The sequence below is a fragment of the Gadus morhua genome, chromosome 20, assembly GCF_902167405.1.
Source record: "Gadus morhua chromosome 20, gadMor3.0, whole genome shotgun sequence".
Classification (NCBI taxonomy): Eukaryota; Metazoa; Chordata; class Actinopteri; order Gadiformes; family Gadidae; genus Gadus; species Gadus morhua.
In genome coordinates, this window is record NC_044067.1 from 8,835,192 (window position 1) to 8,848,450 (window position 13,259).

A 13,259-nucleotide genomic window follows, 5' to 3' on the forward strand; every position below is an offset into this window, starting at 1 on the left:
TGCTCTTCTGACAACGATTGAGGTGTCAAATTGACAATTGCCATTTTGCCTCTGCCACTCCCATCGGAGCTGCTCTTTCTGGGACACCTTTCCCCCCCCCCCCCCCCCCCCGCCCAAAATCGCCCTCCAAGAGGAGCGCAGTTTCCGCCAGGCCACAGCCTCGACCTCAGAGGGGGTGGGGGCTGACAGAGGAGGAGTAGGAGGAAGAGGAGGAGGAGCAGCACTAAGGAGGACTCCACTGGCCACCTCTGTACATAGAACGGACTGGAGAGGAGGAGCATTCGCTGTGTTTTGAGGTCTGCGTTGGGTTTTGTCTGGCTGTACAGTTTTAAGTGCTGTGGATCATGATCCCTGTGTGTTCTAAGCTCACACGTCCCCGCGGGGGGGGAAGAGTGCTCGCTACACCAGCACCAACACAACTGATGTGTAAATACTGTACCTACGGAGACAGTTTACAAAGAATTATATGAAGAATAATATAAATATGTTACATTTATAAACGCAAGGGAGGATTGATTTGTGTACAGCGTGTGCTCTCTTGCCGGACGCCTCCAGTATCACCTGAATGATATGATGGTATAGCTGTCAGCTTGGGTCTTTCAATTTCATGAAATAGTTGAGCGGATTATCGAAAGCATGAGAAACAACATTATTGGTTAAATTATGTTGGGTTTCAATAATAAATTTGTAATTTAAGTAAAGCTTGTGCTTCGATTTAAAGAATTTTGTTGTTCACAGGATTTCAAAAAGTACCAATTGATTACTTTGCTGTGATCTTGATAATTATCACTGAGTGTATTCTGCTCTTATCCGATTGTATATTTATGTGCGTATATTTCAAATGAAATGATTATTAAAAAAATGATAAGATAATATCCATTTACAAAACCTGTCCTTCGTTACTATTGAGGTACAACATTTAGGAAGGCAAAGTCTTTTAATGTAATGTCTATAGTCGTTCAACTTCAACTTGCATCTGCTCCTCTTATTAACTTTCTAATTTTTGGTAAGAATGCTGCATTGCTTTAGACTCCCTCCAAAACAATTAAATAAAAACAACCTGCATCGAGTATCCGTTGTGGAAAGAGGATGAAACTAAAACTCCTAATACATACCACATTTTTTTACGATGCTACCACTAAGGAGTTCATAGTGTTGGTATCTTACAGCAGATGATTAACCGCAGACGGGTGACAAAATATGCCTTCTGAATGGATAGGTCTACTCCGATTATCATGGGACTTTCATGTTCTTAAATTCAATGTTACAACATTGTTCATTATTGTTGGTCATTGAAATAGATCATTTTGTTTAGAATATTAAAAAAGGGATTAAATAAAGCATGACATGTTGCCATTATCAAACATGTATTTACTTTCCTTTCTGAAAGAAATCCTATCTTATGATATAGGTTTATGGACTTCATCTTTATATGTTTCATTTCAAGGTAAATTCCCATCCATTATGTTGAATTCCTTTCAAAAGGCCTTCAATTTGTAAAAAATAAATAAAAAGGTTTATGTTACATCTGAGTAGCATAGGGCAAAATAATACCCAAGTATTTGCAACTTTTTTAAATGCACCCAAATGATGGGCTACCTGTGGCTTACCTGGGCATTTAAATTGGGTCCGCCCCCTTGTGCTGCAGCAAGGGTGACGTTTGAATTTTAGATCGCTCTCTCCCGTAAGGTAATATTTGTCCCTAGAGCGTTGTTTTGTTAAGGCTTAATATTGGCCGACGCTTACTTTAACAACGTACTTTTTGAAAGTACGCTGCCCTAATGGACATGGAATCAAATGGGAAGGGTACGTCTCTTCCCAACGACGGGTAAGCGGTGTACAGTTCTGTTGATTGACTTGCCGCATCTTTCCGTGACTTTTATTCGTTTGCAAGGGCTCATAGGTGTTGGTATCTGTTAGGTTTGGGTCGTTATGCGTCGAGAGATCTTACAATGACCGTAGGCCATACACTGCATATTGTTAAACACTATTATTTATAGGTCAATACTACGCAACACTGTGGGCATTAACCGTGGATCAATTTAACTTTGTAGACTTTAGACACTTGCTACTCTAGGTTGATTCAACACATTGACTTGCATCATCAACTATTCTAATCTAAACGCTATTACCAATTCTCTTCTTTAGGGAGCTTGTATTTTGGTGATTATGCCTTGTGTGGCTAAAGGTAATGTAATGCCGACTGAGCAACTGTCATTCGATATTCTAGCAAGAGTAACCTTACCCGGCATAGTTCATTGTAGTTCTAGTCACCAGAGAATATAACATAAGGCTAGAAAAGAAGAAGGCCTGTGTTGAACTGTTCTAGCCATGAACATGAGTGATCAACCGTTTATGTAATAAGTTTATGTAATTATGTACATTTGTTTTTAAAACACCATTAGAGTGGATGCATATGGGTTCTCAATACCTCAGGCCTGGGAATCCTACGAAGAGGCCATGAATGAGTATGGAGTGGTTCTCAACAGAAGATCCATGAAATGGTCCAAACTTCTTCAGGGGAAAGCTCCCATTGAGAAAAATCTGACAGGTAGATTTTGGTATCCGCTTCAGCTTTTCTCTTCACATGTTAACGATATGTGAATATGATGTGATCTGTATTTGTTGTTGTACCTCGAAGTGAAAAGGTATGTGCGTAAAGGCATACCCAATGAGCATCGGAGTACGATCTGGATGGTGTCCAGTGGGGCCCAAGAACAGCTTCAGTCCCACCCAGGTTTCTACCAATCTCTGCTGGCCATGGAGCACGACCCCAAGCTGGAAGAGGTCATCCATATAGGTCAGCGGCCCTCGCAATGCAATACCTTTGTTCTCCTTGAGGTCACATGAAGTGGACCTATTGTTCAAGGAATTCACGTATTTCCAGATATGTGTGTGTTAAGGCTATCAGGCAGTTATGCGCGACTTCTTTGATAGTGTTGAACCTTGGATTGGAGTGGAGTTATATCTGTGTGCCACTTGATTCCAACCTGGTGATTCACTTCATCTCCTCTGTCCATGGTAGACATGCACAGGACATTCCCTGACAACGTCCTCTTCCAGAGCTCCGTAGAGCCCAGCCAGAGGACGGCGCTGTACAATGTGCTGCTGGCCTACGGACACCACAACAAGGCGGTTGGTTACTGTCAGGTAGAACGCACAGACTTAAGGAAAAATATTGTCCTTGTTTGATTTCCTCCACCTCTGTTTGTCTTTAAGAACAAGGCCAGCCAGTTTTCATTCAGGACTTTCCCTAAGATGTATACGTTTAGATATCTGACTCCACGTTACGTTTTTAAAGTGTGGATGCGAATAGAATGTATTTATTTACGTATTACAATCAAAAACGTGTATCTTTTATAACATACCACACACAGAAGTATCCCAGTGCTTGAACCTCCACTACAGGCCGTTCATAGCCCAGATCACACTAAGTAAATTATGAATGGATCCGATCCTGTCTGATCATCACCCTCTCGTCATTTCAGGGCATGAACTTCATCGCGGGTTACCTCCTCATCATCACTAAGGACGAAGAGAAATCATTCTGGTTGATGGACGCATTGATAGGCAGAATATTGCCAGGTATGCCTATAGCAGCTTACCGAGAGTTAGAAACATTTTCCGTTTCTAACTCTCTCAATGGTTCTCTTTAGTCCTCCTATTCCCATACACACACAGCGGTGAAATAATCTCATTAAGGCGTGTTGTAGACTACTACAGCCCAGCCATGCTGGGGCTGAAGACCGACCAGGAGGTGCTGGGGGATCTGGTGAAGGCCAAAGCCCCTGCAGTGGGCCAGCTGATGACCCAGTTCCCCGGCATATGGACCCTGGTGGTGTCGCGGTGGTTCATCTGCCTCTACATCGACGTGCTTCCTGTAGAGGTAGGTTCGGGCGCGGCGTGAGATTGCGTGAGCGGGGTAGGCATCATTATGACGGTTTGTTTGTTCGTGGCCACAGACTGGGTGTTGTTTGATGAGATCACCTCTGTTTAAATATGTTTAGATGAATCCAATTCTGATTCAGGACACGAACCGGACAATGTCCGGCTCACTCGCATTAAAACCAAAACACATTGTTTTGCACTTGATACACCAGACATCCAAGTAGAGCAGTGTGTTGACGTGGAAAATAACGTTTTGTTTAGAATATTAATAACAATGGGGAATTAAGGAAGTTTGTATTTCTCTTTTACGCTCAGACGGTTCTGCGGATATGGGACTGTCTTTTCTACGAGGGTTCCAAAGTGCTTTTCCGCGTGGCCTTGACCCTCATCAGACACAACCAGCCAGAGATCCTGATGGCTCGTTCTCTCATGGACGTGTGTGAGTGCTTCAAAAGCATCACCAAGGGACCCTTCACCCAGGACTGCCACCACTTTATGCAGGTGGGACAATTTATTTTTAAATCCACTGCTCTGAACGCATGATGACGTCCCAATACAGCCTCAACAATGTATTCCTAGCGAATGGAGCGCTGTAGCCCAAACTAGCATTGGCGATACCCTGGCCGTAGCGGGCAGCTCGAATTGTCCAATTAGATCACTTGACACAGTGTACAAAGATCACACATTTCAACTTTGACCCTGATTGACGCTGACCTCCCCAAGTGTGTCTAATCAGAATATGGCTTTGCCTTACGTTCTAATACCAAACGCTGAACTATATTCTAAATGCCCAACCAGGCGTCCAGCTGTTAGTTTACATTGTGTGATACACTATTCATTTAATCTTGAAATACAACAGTCCTTTTCTTCTTCTATGATGGTTTCAGAAAATCTTTGCAGAGCCAGGAAGTCTGTCTATGGCAACCATTACCAAGATGAGGGAATCGTGTCGACAACGCATCATCATGGAGGAGACCAGATAACCAAGAGGACCTGGATTCCATACCATGCTAGCCCTCTCCAATCACCTGTAACTATCACACCGCAGTCACTATGGCAAATTATATACAAGTCTTCCTAAGAAATCCCACTGTAGCACTTTCTTATTGCAATGTAATCCATATTAGAACTTGAATCCGTATTCCTGGTCCTTAAATTCAATTTATTTCCAACATGTGGAAACCTATACCCTTTGGTTTGGACCCTTTCAAGTAGCATGTATAAGACCGACAAAATGCAGATGTCTCTCTATGCCTAGTAAAAGTAATTTAAATATGGCGCTAGGTGTAAACACATTAATGGTAGGCATGGTCAACATGCCCACCCGTTGCTAGTTCGGTGGGAGCCCCAGCAGGGTCAGTCAGTCAATGTCGGAGTACAGACGGTCTTGAGACGAACAAATACAGACATGCTTGGAATTGCATCCCTTTCTAAAGACGTATTTTTTAATGACTATTTTTGGAAGATCCTTTTCTGTGTGCATTTGACCAGTCCAACTTTACTTCCTTGTTTCTGGTTAATCATGAATTGATTTGTTGTTACCTTTTGAAATGCTTTCAAACTACTATTCTATTCAAATAGTAGAAAAACTTTTCTAAAGTTCACATACACGTAAGTTGGATCTCGGATGTGTGTAATGTGTTCCACACGCATTACATTTGCATCCCTGCCAGGGATGTTGTAGTGTGCCGCTCTCTCTGTAAACTAGTGCAGGCTGGCACACCTACGCAGGAGGAAATCCCACACAGTCTACAGTATCTACGGCTACAAAAACACCAGGAAGATGCATAGTATTTATGATACAAATCACTTTTCAAAACTCTGTACAATTGTGAATGTAATAAATTGTACATGAGGCAAAACCACAGTACAACATTTCCTTGTTTTGTCTCTTTAATTACGCTCTTCAAAAAAAGAAAAAAATCAAACATTCCAAATTTAAAACCATATTAAATCGCTACATGGATACACTTCTAGATGAAGAAATATTACTTTTTGTACTTTCCCCTCTCACGTCAAACCATGCATCATTGAGGAGAATAATGAAAGTACAGTTTGGCCACTTTATGATTAAGACAACAAAGGAAATGTCTCAAATGGCAGCGAGCACTGCTTCCAGTTGGGTGAGTACCTTGTGAATTGGCATTAACCACTAGTTATATATCCTACTCATGTCATGGGAGGGAAGGCACTGAATAAAAACTGAAATTATGTTTTGGCCTTTTTTCTTCTTTTAAAGACAAGTTCACCACTGGATGTCCTTGGTGCATTTCCCTTTGCCATATGCAACATGGACAAACTATGTAGGTCTTCCCTGGTACCGAACGTCCGGGCTACGACCGAGAGAAACATCCTCCATACAACACGTCAGAACCTCTTGGTAACAGTCACTACGTTACCAAGTAATCCTGAGAATCCATTCAATTCCGCAATCACAAAATCGGTCAACTTCCACGACGACAGCACCACGTGCATGTCGTTGAGGGACGCCACAATGACATCCGATGTTATGTGCATAATTCACCTAATTGCCATTTGACCTTTCAACATGGAAGACTCCAACCTAATCACTAATAATGTAGTTATAGAATCCACACACAGTAGATAATGGGGTATGGCTGAGGCTCAGGCCAGAGCATGGCACAGCAACAAAAACCAACTTAAGTCACATCATCATGGTGTTATTTATGGGGGGGGGGCTTTTTTCTTCTCCAGCAGCTCCATCAAGGAGTTTCTGCGGGAAAGTAAAGCTAAACATGCGTACGGGTTGTCCAGAGTAGAACTGGACACCTTTCTTTTAAAAAGAGGATTGAGTTAAGCTGCCAATCCGTTACATTCCCTTTACATTGACACTACAACAGCTCCCAAAGCATTCCCCTCAGAATCCGTTTTTTCCAAGAATCAATAAATATTACACGATTCGAAAACCTAAACGCTGCATTGGAAGGCAAGAGAAGGCTGTGGAAGATTTAACGCTTTAAATTAAGTGGACCCAACCAACTCTGTCATATTTGTGACACCGAACTATGCAGGGAAGATTCCTATTCTCCCTTCCTCCACGATCTCTCAAAGTCCTAACTGACGCATAAGAGCACTTCAGTTAAGAAAGCACAACCTTAATAAAACCCAAAATAACTCATGACATTTGCAAATGTAAAAAGTACCAAAAGAAAAGTAGCCAAAAACTGGGTTGGAAAAAATAACTCCCGTCCAGAAAGTAGAGTGCCAGGTAGAACAATAAGAGGTATTTAAAGTAGCGGGTTCTACTGTGTTGCATGTTTGTGCGCACGTGTCTGTGTGTGTGAGTGTGTGTGTGTGTGTGTAAAAACGAACACTTGTGTGGTCTGCATGTGCATGCGAACGGGGCATGAATATGGGTAAAATAGTGGTCAAGTTGAGGAAAGCGATAGAGCCGGCTGTCTTAGATGGTCTGGTAACCAGCGTGGCTCCTCTTCCTGCCGATCAGGTAGGCCACAAGGACGATTAGGACCAGGCCGGCCAAGGCAGCTCCCACTATGATGGGGATCAGCATGTCATCCATGTCCAGCTGACACTCCTCAGCTGCAACAGATAAGACGTTGGGGACGAGAACAACCATTGGTCAGGTGGCCTGGGACAGAGGTAGAGATCCTGCACAATAGGGATTCACTTTAAAGTTCAAAACCTACACACCTGGTCCGAACTCTCCGTTGTAGCCAAAGGGCTGCACATGCAGCTGGTAAGTGTGGATGGAGAAGCCTTGGGTCACGGTCAGCGTCTGCTGGTCGCGACACATGTACGAGTGGTCCAGGGTCCCTGGCAGGTAGTTCAGGGTGGGGTTACCGACCAACAAGGGGGGATCTGAGGGAGGCAACAATCAGAACTTCAAATGATCCTCTAGAATGATGAACGTTTGATTTTAAACGTTTTGGCAGCACTTTACAGTAAGGGTCTATTCATTTACCATTACTAAACCTTAGTTCATGCAGTAATAAACATTACTTTATAGCATCAGCGTAGCGGTTAGTACATGACTAGCCCATTAGTTAGCAGTTGATAGCTGTTAATGCTTATAATTGCATTAATCAATGTAAAAAGTAGTTCATTTATGTACCCTTATTAAGGGTTGACAATTTGAAAATTTAAAAAGGAAAGAATACAAGTAGTATGTCAATTCAAACGTCCCGTTTCATAGGAGCGTTGAGAGTTTAGGAAAGGACTGAGGGTGACAGAGGAAGGCAACGGTCTGGTTTATAGGTAGGGCCCGGTTGCGTACACACCCTTCATGTCGAGCAACACAGCCGACAAATTCACACCACTCAAGTGGTATTTCTTTGAAGTAGTGTTCTGGAAAAAGAATGGAGGAAAAGAAGAATTAAAACCCACTCAATTCAGTCAATACAATCATTCTGTTGTCAGCACCAGGTGTGGTTCAAAAGCATCATCATGTTGGATGGTGGTAGTTCCCATCCCTTCGCCGTGTTGCCAGATTTCTGCTTTTTGTATAAAACACCCCTATACAAATTTGAAAAATTGTATTGGGACAGATTTGTCCCAGGTGTGATATCGATAGGACCTTGAATTAAAGAGCAGGCCATCCATCATCTTAACCAATAAAATACATGAATGCAAGGATGGGTGGAAATAGACAATTAGGTAGTTAGATTTAGGGCCCAAGCTTCATGGCATCTGAACTGTGTTTACTGCAATCTTTGCATCGGGACAATCAAATTAAATTGTATTTGTATAGCCCTCAATCATAATAACCCTCAATCATCTCAACGAGCATGGCTGGCTGTCAACAGGCCACGTTAACCCTTACAGTAAGAAGGACAAGATGGAAATTCATCTTCCTGGGACATCGCAGATAAATCTCATACAATTTGCACTCTTCAGACGCCATCTAGTGGTCAACTATATGCAGCACATGAAAGTGCAGACCAGAAGCATCTAAAAAGAGGAAAGGACTTTCAGGGCACATGACCAAGACTTTCATCCCACCAAGGAGAAGACGAAAGTCAAGTTTGTCTTCTGCCCGTCGGCCCAATCACTGGAAAGGATCAGGGTGGCGGTCTCCGTTTCACAGGCGCCGGACGCGGAGGTCGCGTTGGGCTGAAGGTTGATCACTGATGCCACAGTCTGGGAACACAGAGAAGCGCGGCCAGGGCGACGTGTGAAGGCATGCGTTACATAGACAGGCCTCAAGGTATTGATATTGCATGGTTCAATAGTGAGCTCAACGGTATCTCACCGCGCCCATGCCTGGCACAGGTTGCACAGCAGGAGTTCAACAATGTTTGACGAGAGAACAACTCAATTCAAAAATCACAGTGATAATGTTTTCCCAGTAGTTATTGTTATATCCCGCTAGGGCTGCATAATTAATTGAAAATCAAAATCACAATTTTGTCCCCTGAAATTAATTCAGAGATAATCAAGTGTGCGTGTAATAATCAAGTAAAGTTACAAATTGTAATTTTAATCGGTCATAATCATAAAGCCCTTCCTCCAGGCACCAACGCCTAGTTTTTCAGTCTACAACAGAGCAGAGGACTTGTCACTACAAAAAGTTCTGCATTATGCAACATAGAGACCCGGTCTGTCCGACACCACAGTGAGAGGAAGTGTGCGTCACCTTATTATCGGAGGCCGAGTGGTAGGAGACGTTGAGCTGCAGGCCCATGGCGGCCATCAGACAGATGGATCCATTGCCGTTGGTAACATTGTAGCTACCCCATGCTGGAGTGCCGGCAGTGTTGGCATCAGCGGCTACACTCTGGTGCAGAACAGCAGCTGTTAGGGTATGAAGATGGAGGCATTAGCACAGTGAAGCGGCGATTCCCATTAAACCACCTAAATGGGAAACATTACAATACATTTTGCCATAGAACTACCCCAGAACCCGTTATCTAAAGCCTGCTGAGCAAAACACTATTATACAGGGAATAAATAATTTGTTTTGTGTAAGTGATAGGTGAACAAACGAACATATGTCGATCAAACCCCTGCATATCCAAAGCAAAGTCTGGAAATATTTAGAAACTGTTAACATGCATCTGTTCAAGTAGATATAGATAGATAGATAGATAGATAGATAGATAGATAGATAGATAGATAGATAGATAGATAGATAGATAGATACATACATACATACATACATAGATCCAACTCGAAGTTAACAAGTGTTGAATATAGCAAATCAGACTCTACCCAGACAATACTAATACATTCCTACTGTCAGTGGCATGTCTCATGGCCATATTGTATTCCATTAGCCGTTAGCCACTATTGCCTCCTACCTGGTCGTCCAACATACACATGACAGGAGTCGAGCAGTACAATCCTAATGAAATGTACCCCACATGATTGATAACTAATGAAGATTCTAAATATCAATAATACCCTAATCTAGCCCACGTTTTGAACATCCGTCTGATCTAGAATTAGAGTAAAAACATTTTAGATTTCATAAAGAGCGAATTCAACTATGGCAAGATGTAGGCAGTTATTAAACATATCGGTAATTTCCAATAATAACCACGTGATTGTCAACTCTTGCACAAACAAACAGAAGAACGCGCATGCGCACACGGACCACAGCCCGCATTGAAATTGCGATCTGCATTGTTGTTCTGATTAAAATCAGAAGCCTTCAACGAAACCTACATTGCAATTCCAGCAAACTTGTTTACGATTATTCCTTAATAAAATGTGTCTAATGACGCAACAATCTTTCCAAAGACCAGTGATTCGATCGAAATTTAAAAAAGAACTTCGAAGCATTAATAATAAATTACACGTTTCTGACGTTTGTCACTGAAATTGAAAGACGGTTAGGCAAATCAATGTCTCAGTAAAGAAATGTTGCTTTGAGCAGCTGAAACGCAGCACGACCTGCGGCAGCTCATCTGGACTTTATTTGGACACCTTGGAGAGAACTTTTCTATCGGTAGCATCATGTATGATAAACTCTGCTACGCACAGGGTTGGTCAGCTTAATAAATGTAAAAATACTTACCCAAAAGTCCAATGAAAAGTGCAGACAATACAAAAGTAAACCGCATCATGTTGGTTTCAGATCGCTCAGTGCTAGCAGACAAAACGAGAATCGGCTAGCAGGCAATAACGCACAGGTAAATTTACCAGATTTTAAGCCAAACAACCTCTTCGTAGCAACAACCACCTATCTTATGGACATTAAGATAAACCAAACGGAGATTGCTACTGCAAAATTGTCCGCGCTGAAAATCACAGCGCCGATATAATAATGTATTCCTAGTGGTGGTTGCTCTACCAGCAGCTAAAAGACTCCTGAATCACGTGACGAAGGATATAACAAACGCTCAGACAGGTCACGTGACGGAGGGTATAAAACCGCCCAGACAGGTCACGTGAAGGAGCATGTAAGGAACGCCCACACAGCTCATGTGACGTATCTTTTTTCATCATCGTTTTTTAGTTCGATACTGTTCAATTTAATTCGTCCACCTAGTTGTGCGTTCATAATACGATAATAATAATAATGTAAGCAAAGGAAAAAAGTTATACTCAATAATCGAGCCTAATGCTTATCGTTAGTTTGCTCTACGCTTTTCTAGAACCGGCCTGCTTCACTTCATGGCACTGAGGTCAGCGAAAATGACCCTAAGAATTTGACGTCTGCCTACTTTTTGACATGGGCCTACTATTGTCAAGATGTCTTCTCTTATCCGTTCAACTTCTTTTTCCACTTAATGACTTACCCCTGTTCTATTTCTATCACTTTACACAAATATGGCAGTGAAAAAAATGAGAAAATAATTGACAATTAACATCAATGAGACGTTTATATTATATATATTTATAATTATATTTATCTTTCTGATTTTAACAATTTGTATTATATAAACATAGGCCTACACAAACTAGTCACCTTACAAGAAAATCAATTCAAATGTAGATATTAATTACCATTATTCTTCTGAATATTTGTGTTTCTCACCAACCTAAAATTTAGTTACGAGTTGGAATAAAAAAGTATTCAAAATAAACAATCTAAGAGAAGTAGAAGAAGAGTCAAAATAAGTAGTTATTGGCCTGTTAACTTTGATGATATACCAACACAATAAACCAGCTATGAAGGCCTAATGGTTTGGGCGTAACGGAGGATCCTTGTAACGCTTTTGTTGAAAGGAGACTATATTAATTGATATGCTTGTTAAGCCTGCTGTATGGTTGGGTGCAAACCAGCTTAGAACTGAACTTGCATGTTTTCTGTTTTTCTGATGTGCTATGTTGGGCAATCACAAATGCACCTGTGAATGATTTCAACATGCTTGGGCGATGGAAACAAAACAAGACATCCGTCCATAACGGCAGGTATTTTGGTGCCAGTGCAGCCTCTTCCTGTGATCAAAGTGAAGGGAAACACTAGACTGTGTCACAACGCGACATGGGTGCACCACAAAGTCTTCAACATCGTATAGGGGAGAAAGACATTATCGTAGCCTGCTTGTTAAGATAGCAACATGACAAACACACAGAGGAGATATATGATGGGGCTTTTCGTTGTGTTGATGCTCATCTATTCAACAGGTAGGTGCACCTTTTTTTAAATTAAATAATGTGTTTCCAATGCATATTTCTGTTGAGTTAGTTTGCAGTTTTGCGTACAGGATTTATAATGATCATAATAATAATACATTGTATTTGTATAGCGCTTTTCTCGCACTCAAAAGGGCTTCAATGTATGAATATATTTATGAATATATTTAATTAATTTATGAATTAAATATACAATGAACTAACGATTTTTTTTGCTGCGTGCGTATATGTCTTGGCGGTTAGACACATGAATATCTAGTAAACTTAATCTGGATTTCCTTTCAGTGTACTGAATTACACATCACTTAACCGTTTCCTCCTATATTAATGACATATAACAAAAATCCATCGATCGACAAAAGATGATCAGAGCTGAGGGCATGCATACAATCAATAATAAATAATAAATTGAAATCATGTAGGATATGTATAACAGGACAAAACTTTAAAATAGATGTTTTATATATTATTGTTTGTTAGATTAATCTGAATGATCAAAGACACACTCAAAACCTCTGTGCATGTAATTGAATAACATTTCCCTATAATGATGTGAGTAGCAATATGCTATAGCGGACTGCATGTCAAATTTTAAAGAAGAGAAATCTGAACAAAATCAAAATTTAGATATGGCTAATATTCTACATTTTCTGGAAAATTGTAATTTCTATTAATTATTATTCTAAATAAGGGTATAAAACCATTAATAACCTAGCAATAAGTATTAAAGTGTCATAAAGCAACAATAATATATCTATGGACATATCATTTTCAGATAAAATACATCAAATATAGGAACAAACAATCTA

At 41.1% G+C, this 13,259-nt stretch overlaps 2 protein-coding genes across 3 annotated transcripts; one reads left to right on the forward strand and one right to left on the reverse strand.

The window, feature by feature from the left end:
- Nucleotides 1-1,651: 1,651 nt before the first annotated feature.
- On the forward strand, nt 1,652-5,763 carry LOC115533218 (growth hormone-regulated TBC protein 1-A). The gene is made up of 8 exons (XM_030343581.1): nt 1,652-1,828; nt 2,406-2,551; nt 2,642-2,800; nt 3,026-3,150; nt 3,489-3,585; nt 3,714-3,886; nt 4,204-4,389; nt 4,776-5,763. Exons 1-8 carry the CDS (start codon nt 1,782-1,784, stop codon nt 4,869-4,871), a joined length of 1,029 nt encoding a protein of 342 aa, XP_030199441.1. The 5' UTR covers nt 1,652-1,781; the 3' UTR covers nt 4,872-5,763.
- On the reverse strand, nt 5,764-11,204 carry LOC115533219 (lysosome-associated membrane glycoprotein 1). 2 transcript variants are annotated; one of them, XM_030343582.1, is made up of 6 exons: nt 10,886-11,204; nt 9,503-9,660; nt 8,869-9,006; nt 8,148-8,214; nt 7,561-7,728; nt 5,764-7,449 (listed from the first exon to the last, which is right to left on the reverse strand). In XM_030343582.1, exons 1-6 carry the CDS (start codon nt 10,932-10,934, stop codon nt 7,310-7,312), a joined length of 720 nt encoding a protein of 239 aa, XP_030199442.1. In that variant the 5' UTR covers nt 10,935-11,204; the 3' UTR covers nt 5,764-7,309. The 2 variants fall into 2 exon arrangements, with proteins under 2 accessions (XP_030199442.1, XP_030199443.1); XM_030343583.1 differs by lacking the exon at nt 10,886-11,204 and adding an exon at nt 10,167-10,379.
- Between the last annotated feature and the right edge of the window lie 2,055 nt (nt 11,205-13,259).

Excerpts from the sequence above, each read along its gene's own strand:
- LOC115533218 (XM_030343581.1), top strand. The coding sequence starts at position 1,782 with ATGGACATGGAATCAAATGGGAAGGGTACGTCTCTTCCCAACGACGG. Across the intron at positions 2,801-3,025 it reads GGAAGAGGTCATCCATATAG|ACATGCACAGGACATTCCCT; the intron begins GTCAGCGGCCCT and ends TGTCCATGGTAG. Across the intron at positions 4,390-4,775 it reads ACTGCCACCACTTTATGCAG|AAAATCTTTGCAGAGCCAGG; the intron begins GTGGGACAATTT and ends TGATGGTTTCAG.
- LOC115533219 (XM_030343582.1), bottom strand. The coding sequence starts at position 10,934 with ATGATGCGGTTTACTTTTGTATTGTCTGCACTTTTCATTGGACTTTTG. Across the intron at positions 8,215-8,868 it reads TGACTTTCGTCTTCTCCTTG|AACACTACTTCAAAGAAATA; the intron begins GTGGGATGAAAG and ends TTCTTTTTCCAG. Across the intron at positions 7,450-7,560 it reads CAACGGAGAGTTCGGACCAG|CTGAGGAGTGTCAGCTGGAC; the intron begins GTGTGTAGGTTT and ends TATCTGTTGCAG.